Source organism: Carassius auratus, unplaced genomic scaffold (assembly GCF_003368295.1).
Source record: "Carassius auratus strain Wakin unplaced genomic scaffold, ASM336829v1 scaf_tig00049382, whole genome shotgun sequence".
NCBI classification, from domain to species: domain Eukaryota; kingdom Metazoa; phylum Chordata; class Actinopteri; order Cypriniformes; family Cyprinidae; genus Carassius; species Carassius auratus.
In genome coordinates, this window is record NW_020527113.1 from 36,569 (window position 1) to 44,640 (window position 8,072).

Consider the following 8,072-nt stretch of genomic DNA (forward strand, 5'->3'; position numbering starts at 1 on the left):
TCTCAGACAGAAAATGCAATGAGTTTGCTTCTTTCTTTTCTGAGAAGATCATCAATATCAGGAAGGCGATTAGCACATCCTCAAGTAATGCAGAGGTCAGACAGATTCGGCCAAAATATCAAAAAGATACTATGTCTAATTTTGAAAAAATTGATAGCAAAATTCTGGAAGACATAGTGCAGAAACTAAAATCATCAACCTGTTGTCTTGACACACTTCCCACATCTTTTTTCAAAAGTGTGCTTGACTGCTTAAAAGCAGATCTCTTAGAAGTGGTGAACGCCTCACTTCTTTCTGGGACATTTCCAAACTCCCTAAAAACTGCAGTTGTAAAGCCCCTCCTGAAAAAGACCAATCTTGATAACACATTTTTGAGCAATTTTAGACCAATATCCAATCTTCCTTTTATAGGCAAAATTATAGAAAAGGTAGTTTTTAATCAGCTGAACAAATACTTAAACTCAAATGGATACCTGGACAATTTTCAATCTGGTTTCCGACCACATCACAGCACAGAGACAGCACTCATTAAGATAATAAATAATATTCGCTTAAATTGTGACTCTGGCAAAATATCGGTGCTGGTTATTGCTAGATCTCAGTGCTGCGTTTGACACTGTCGATCATAACATACTACTAGAGAGACTGGAAAACTGGGTCGGGCTTTCTGGGATGGTACTCAGATGGTTCAGATCATACTTAGAAGGGAGAGGCTATTATGTGAGTCTAGGAGAGCATAAGTCTAAGTGGACGTCCATGACATGCGGAGTCCCACAAGGGTCAATTCTTGCACCGCTCTTGTTTAGCCTGTATATGCTTCCACTAAGTCAAATAATGAGAAAGAACCAGATTGCCTATCACAGCTATGCTGGTGATACCCAGATTTACCTAGCCTTATCTCCAAATGACTACAGCCCCATTGACTCCCTCTACCATTGCATTGAAGAAATTAATAATTGGATGTGCCAGAACTTTCTTCAGTTAAACAAGGAAAAAACTGAAGTCATTGCATTTGGAAACAAAGATGAAGTGTTCAAGGTGAATGCATACCTTGACTCTAGGGGTCAAACAACTAAAAATCAAGTCAGGAATCTTGGTGTGATTCTGGAGACAGACCTTAGTTTCAGTAGTCATGTCAAAGCAGTAACTAAATCAGCATACTATCATTTAAAAAACATCGCAAGAATTAGATGTTTTGTTTCCAGTCAAGACTTGGAGAAACTTGTTCATGCCTTTATCACCAGCAGGGTGGACTATTGTCATGGGCTCCTCACTGGCCTTCCCAAAAAGACCATTAGACAGCTGCAGCTCATCCAGAACACTGCTGCCAGGATTCTGACTAGAACCAGAAAATCTGAGCATATCACACCAGTCCTCAGGTCCTTACACTGGCTTCCAGTTACATTTAGGATTGATTTTAAAGTACTTTTACTCGTATATAAGTCACTAAATGACCTAGGACCGAAATATATTGCAGATATGTTCACTGAATATAAACCTAACAGAGCACTCAGATCACTAGGATCAAGTCAGTTAGAAATACCAAGTGTTCACACAAAACAAGGGGAGTCCGCCTTTAGTTACTATGCTGCCCGCAGTTGGAATCAGCTTCCAGAAGAGATCAGATGTGCTAAAACACTAGTCACATTTAAATCTAGACTCAAAACGCATCTTTTTAGCTGTGCATTTGTTGAATGAGCACTGTGCAATGTCCGAACTGATTGCACTATATTTTCACTGTTTTATGTTTTATTATTGTTTTATTATTAACTGTTTTAAAATGTTTTAATCATTTTAAAAGTTTTAAAATTACTTGTTTTATTTTTGTTATTATTTTTCTTCATGATTATTTTACTTTCTCTTATGTAAAGCACTTTGAATTACCATTGTGTACGAAATGTGCTATATAAATAAACTTGCCTTGCCTTGCAACTTGCCTTGGGCAAAAATACCATTATTAGAAGAGTTAAAAGAGTTTTGAAGGAAGTGTTTGCTTTTGCATTTTGTGTGTGTGTTTTGTGTGTAGAGTTTAGAGAAATGGAGCCATAGTTAATTTGAGTTTGTTTGTGTGCCCGTGGGCGTGCTGGTCTAAAAAAAAGAGTTGTGTTCAGACGCATTGCTATTTTAAGGAGCTGAAAATAGACTGCGCCATAGACCAACTCAAACCTGGTCTAAAGTCTTGCATAATGTTTTTTCTTTGTTATTTAAAGAGCGTACACACTGCTTATTAAACACAGGGACACACAGCAGCACACAAACATGCCAAATATAAAAAAAATTAAAGGACTGCAATGCTTAAGAATATATATATATATATATATATATATATATATATATATATATATATATATATATATATATATATATATATATATATATTGCGCTACTACCCGCCCGCAAGGAGGTAATGATCCGCCCACATCCCCGCCCGTGAATTTTAGGAATGTAACAATCCACCCGTTTTAGCCACTTTATGAGGGACTCTAACACGAGCATCTCCGTTTAGTCTCGGAGACGCGTTCTGTCTTTGCGCTCGATAATTCCTTCGTGTAAATATCAAATCCGTCATGGCACGAGCGCAACTGACTCTTAAAGGGAATGGAAGATGAGACTCTGATTGGTTTATTGCACGTTACACCCAAAAAACACCCATTTTTCATAAAGAGAATAGGGACAACCCGTTTCGACTATGCGCCCGGATGCGGCAACAGTTTTTCCGTCGTTAAAATAGCAAAAGTGGATTTGGACACGCCCTGAGTGCACCTGCACCGTGCACTTTACACTTTGCGTTTAGATCGTTAAAATAGTTTCCTTATATATATATATATATATATATATAGGTCCTTCTCAAAAAATGTGCATATTGTGATAAAGTTCATTATTTTCCATAATGTAATGATAAAAATTAAACTTTCATATATTTTAGATTCATTGCACACCAACTGAAATATTTCAAGTCTTTAATTGTTTTAATACTGATGATTTTGGCATACAGCTCATGAAAACCCAAAATTCCTATCTCAAAAAAATAGCATATTTCATCCGACCAATAAAAGAAAAGTGTTTTTAATACAAAAAAAGTCAACCTTCAAATAATTATGTTCAGTTATGCACTCAAAACTTGGTGGGGAATCCTTTTGCAGAAATGACTGCTTCAATGCGGCGTGGTATGGAGGCAATCAGCCTGTGGCACTGCTGAGGTGTTATGGAGGCCCAGGGTGCTTCGATAGCAGCCTTAAGCTCATCCAGAGTGTTGGGTCTTGCGTCTCTCAACTTTCTCTTCACAATATCCCACAGATTCTCTATGGGGTTCAGGTCAGGAGAGTTGGCAGGCCAATTGAGCACAGTAATACCATGGTCAGTAAACCATTTACCAGTGGTTTTGGCACTGTGAGCAGGTGCCAGGTCGTGCTGAAAAACGAAATCTTCATCTCCATAAAGCTTTTCAACAGATGGAAGCATGAAGTGCTCCAAAATCTCCTGATAACTATCTGCATTGACCCTGCCCTTGATAAAACACAGTGGACCAACACCAGCAGCTGACATGGCACCCCAGACCATCACTGACTGTGGGTACTTGACACTGGACTTCAGGCATTTTGGCATTTCCTTCTCCCCAGTCTTCCTCCAGACTCTGGCACCTTGATTTCCAAATGACATGCAAAATTTGCTTTCATCTGAAAAAAGTACTTTGGACCACTGAGCAACAGTCCAGTGCTGCTTCTCTGTAGCCCATTTCCTGCACACGCATGTGCACGGTGGCTCTGGATGTTTCTACACCAGACTCAGTCCACTGCTTCCGCAGGTCCCCCAAGGTCTGGAATCGCTCCTTCTCCACAATCTTCCTCAGGGTCCGGTCACCTCTTCTGTGTTTTTTGCCACACTTTTTCCTTCCCACAGACTTCCCACTGAGGTGCCTTGATACAGCACTCTGGGAACAGCCTATTCGTTCAGAAATTTATTTCTGTGTCTTACCCTCTCGCTTGAGGGTGTCAATAATGGCCTTCTGGACAGCAGTCAGGTCGTCAGTCTTACCCATGATGGCGGTTTTGAGTAATGAACCAGGCTGAGAGTTTTAAAAGCCTCAGGAATCTTTTGCAGGTGTTTAGAGTTAATTAGTTGATTCAGATGATTAGGTTAATAGCTCGTTTAGAGAACCTTTTCATGATATGCTAATTTTTTGAGATAGGAATTTTGGGTTTTCATGAGCTGTATGCCAAAATCATCAGTATTAAAACAATAAAAGACCTGAAATATTTCAGTTGGTGTGCTATGAATCTAAAATATATGAAAGTTTAATTTTTATCATTAAATTATGGAAAATAATGAACTTTATCACAATATGCACATTTTTTGAGAAGGACCTGTATATATATATATATATATATATATATATATATATATATATATATATATATATATATATATATATATATATATATATATATAATTTCTTTTTTTTTTCTTTTTTTTTACTCAAAGTTCAGCAGATTTTTGCAGATATACAAAGGTACTTCTCTGGAATCATTTAAAAATGCTGTAGTGTGTTTGCTCTTTGACTATTAACACAAACGTCTTTACTTTTACTGTAGTATTTTTTTATTCAGCTCCTGACACAATGTCACTGTAGGCACAAAATCAGAGTGTCTGACAGCATCAGTGTGTTAATGTCTCTCACACTCTTTTGAGCTCAGAATAAACCAGCAAATAAACCGTTTCTCAAACTGATAGTGAACAGTTAGTGATTCCTTTTACTCCATCTCTTAATGTCTTCAGAGAGGAATTCATTATATCTAGAGACTGATTTAAGAAGAAAACAGTATCTGAGAGCCGCTGTAAAGCACTGGTGTGATGAAGACAGTGATGATGTACCTTTAATTGTGTGTGTGTTTGTAGTTGAAGGATCCTGAGAGTGTGTGCTGTGGACTGGAATCACTGATGTTGTTGAACCAGCTTCAGCTGTGAAGGGTCAATATTAGTTCAGCTTAGATAATGACAACTGTAGATTATGACAACTGTATTAGTATTCTGCTAGCACATCTAACAGACTGATTGATGAGATGTTTTCTCACCTGAACTCTTGACAGTGTATGTGACTGAGGTCTTGACTTGATCTCTCTCAGTAACTTCACATCTCCACTCTCTGTTGTGATCTTCATTCAGGAGTGTTTTATTCAGAGAGATGATACAGTGATCTGATGAGGATGATATCTGATATCTGGAGTCTGATTTAACACCAGCCTGATTCACCCAGAACAGATGAATTCTCTCAGAACGGATCCAATCATCACAAGAGACTCGAGGATATGAATACAGCCGACAGAAGAGAGTCACAGAGAGACCTGAACTGATCTCAGTGTGTGAGGATGAGACTGAAACACAGAATAAAACACACATCACACACTCTTCTATCATCAGGAGAGATTAAATCAAGAATTTACTATTTTTAAATTGACCACATAATCATAAAATTACCATGAAGAACATGAAGATTAACAAGAGCATCGGGTGTTAGTCGTGTGTGATTCACATATTGTCTGCAGGTGTAAGATCCATAATCTTCTGTTGAGATGTTCCTGATGTTCAGAGAGCAGTCAGACCCCAGACTCAGTCTCTCATGTCTCTCTATGTCTTTATTATTTCTCCCTAAATGAATCAGTTCAACTGCTGCTGAATCTCTGAATCTGTTATTATAGAGCCATGTATTTGATGTACAGTCCTGAAGAGCATTATTACAGGGCAGACGGACATCTTCACCAGAACTGATGAACACATGAGTCTCATCCACTCCACTGACACCTGAAACACAAGAACATTAGAGTGATCATATGTTGTATATTAATAAATTAAACTTTACGCTGAACTCTTTCACAGGAGTTTAAAGAGTGTGTAGAAGTGTGTTCACCTGTGAGAAGTGAAGAGAGAAAGATCAGTCCCAGCAGACACAGATGATTATTATCAGACATTCTCTCTGTCTCTCAGTCTTTCTCTTCAGTATTTGATCTCAACTCTTTATTTAAACACTATCAGCTCTTCCTGTGTTTGTTCACTTCCTCTGATCTACAGACTGAGTCATATTCTGATGGAGCTGTATTTAGTGACACAATGCCAGTTATAATGAAGCGCTGCTTCACATTTATCTGTAAATATTGAAGAAATATTTTATTTATCCTATAGAAGACATTTGTATATGTTTTTATTCTTTACTTTTTTACTCTAACCATAAGCACTGACCTGTGGAAACACAAGACTCTGAGATGCCGGTGATTGGTTGTGAATCAAGTCACCTTTATTTATATAGTGCTTTAGACAAAATACATTGCGCCAAAGCACTGAACAACATTCATTTGGAAAACAGTGTGTCAATAATGAAAAATGATAGTTAAAGGCAGTTCATCATTGAATTCAGTTATGTAATCTCTGTTCAGTTGAAATAGTGTCTGTTTTAATTTGCAATCAAGTCAATGATATCGCTGTAGATGAAGTGACCCCAACTAAGCAAGCCAGAGGCGACAGCGGCAAGGAACCGAAACTCCATCGGTGACAGAATGGAGAAAAATACCTTGGGAGAAACCAGGCTCAGTTGGGGGTCAGTTCTCCTCTGACCAGACAAAAACCAGTAGTTCAATTCCTAGATGGTGGGCCGAACGCGTTTTTAGTGTTTTTGATCGATCTCCATCGATAGAGTATAGAGTCTGGGAACATGACGTCAGCAACGCAATGCATTCTGGGACTTTAGGACATGGACGCTGCTGTACTGTATGTATTGTATTGGATTGATAATAGACTGTTTTGTTTGCTCTCTACAGCTAAAAATAAGTTACAATGGTAAAACCTTGTTGTGTAATTAACTGCCATACTCGTACTCATGACCGGCATGGAAAAATAATTTGAATGGAGTGCGATTTTTCAGCTTTCCCGCTGGAAAACCGCACCTTGATCTCAGGTCTCCGAGTTAACAAAGCGGCGTCACATGGCTTGGTTAGCAGCAGTAAGAAGGAAAAGAAGGATTGTTGTCCCTTTGGTCTGATATATACACACGCATGTATGTGCATTTATATATATATATATATATATATATATATATATATATACATATAAATATACCGAAATGTACGTTATATAAACAACTTTTTTTTGGATGTGATTAATCGATTTGACAGACTTATCTTTACATTAAATGTTACCTATGCATGAACCACATCTCCTGCATTATCAGTGTTATGCATATTGCATACCACCTGTTACAGTAATAAACGGCAAAATTGATCAATTCTGTATCTCTTTATTTGTGCATCATAACACAATGAGGTTAATTTGTACAGTTTACAGTAACGCATATGAAAAAGTAAAGGGGCAGTGTAACTCGCTCGTTGACGCGGAAAATTTGTAGGTTCTGCACCCATCCATGTGTAATTGCAGGTGAGACTCGAGAGATTTATCATTTTTAAACTGATCAGAGGTGTACGCTCTGACACTACAAACAAGGTTAGAAAACACATTGGGGAAGGTTACGAGCGGCAGCTCTTTAAGATCATCCGACCACTCTTTGTGTTCGTGCAGATTGAGTTCGTTGATTGTCTTGATTTTTTTTTAAATACCGCATCTTTGCTTCCTTGTTGAGTTTTTCTTTATATGTAAACTTACACTTGATCATGTCACTTTCACTTTCACTTTTACTGATAAGCGTGTCCCCAAAAATGGCCGCGACTACCCAGAATGCAATGTGCAGTGACGTAGTTTCCCAAGCTCTATATGATTCTTTTATGTACGATATTAAGTAATTATATGTAGTCAAATAAAATTTGTTGGCAATTCTGGTTTGATCATATATTTTCAGAAACGTATGTTTTGATTGGCAATCTTCTTAGGCAAATCGCGGGCCAGCTCTAATAGTTGAACCAATCGGATTGGAGTTTTTAACGTCATTAAAAATATTAACCAATTGCAAGACGCCCAGACTAGGACCCCGAAATGGGCGGGAGTGACATAGCGGTATTTTATATTGTAGGCTAACGTTATATTTATATATCTAACAGAAATTTGACACGATTTATCTTGGATATGGAGAG

The 8,072-nt window shown here is 37.9% G+C and overlaps 1 protein-coding gene across 1 annotated transcript; it reads right to left on the bottom strand.

The window, feature by feature from the left end:
* Positions 1-4,682: 4,682 nt before the first annotated feature.
* Positions 4,683-6,209, bottom strand: LOC113089364 (uncharacterized). Its single transcript, XM_026255985.1, has 4 exons — positions 5,906-6,209; positions 5,476-5,799; positions 5,073-5,372; positions 4,683-4,959 (listed from the first exon to the last, which is right to left on the bottom strand). Exons 1-4 carry the CDS (start codon positions 5,964-5,966, stop codon positions 4,739-4,741), a joined length of 906 nt encoding a protein of 301 aa, XP_026111770.1. The 5' UTR covers positions 5,967-6,209; the 3' UTR covers positions 4,683-4,738.
* Positions 6,210-8,072: the final 1,863 nt, after the last annotated feature.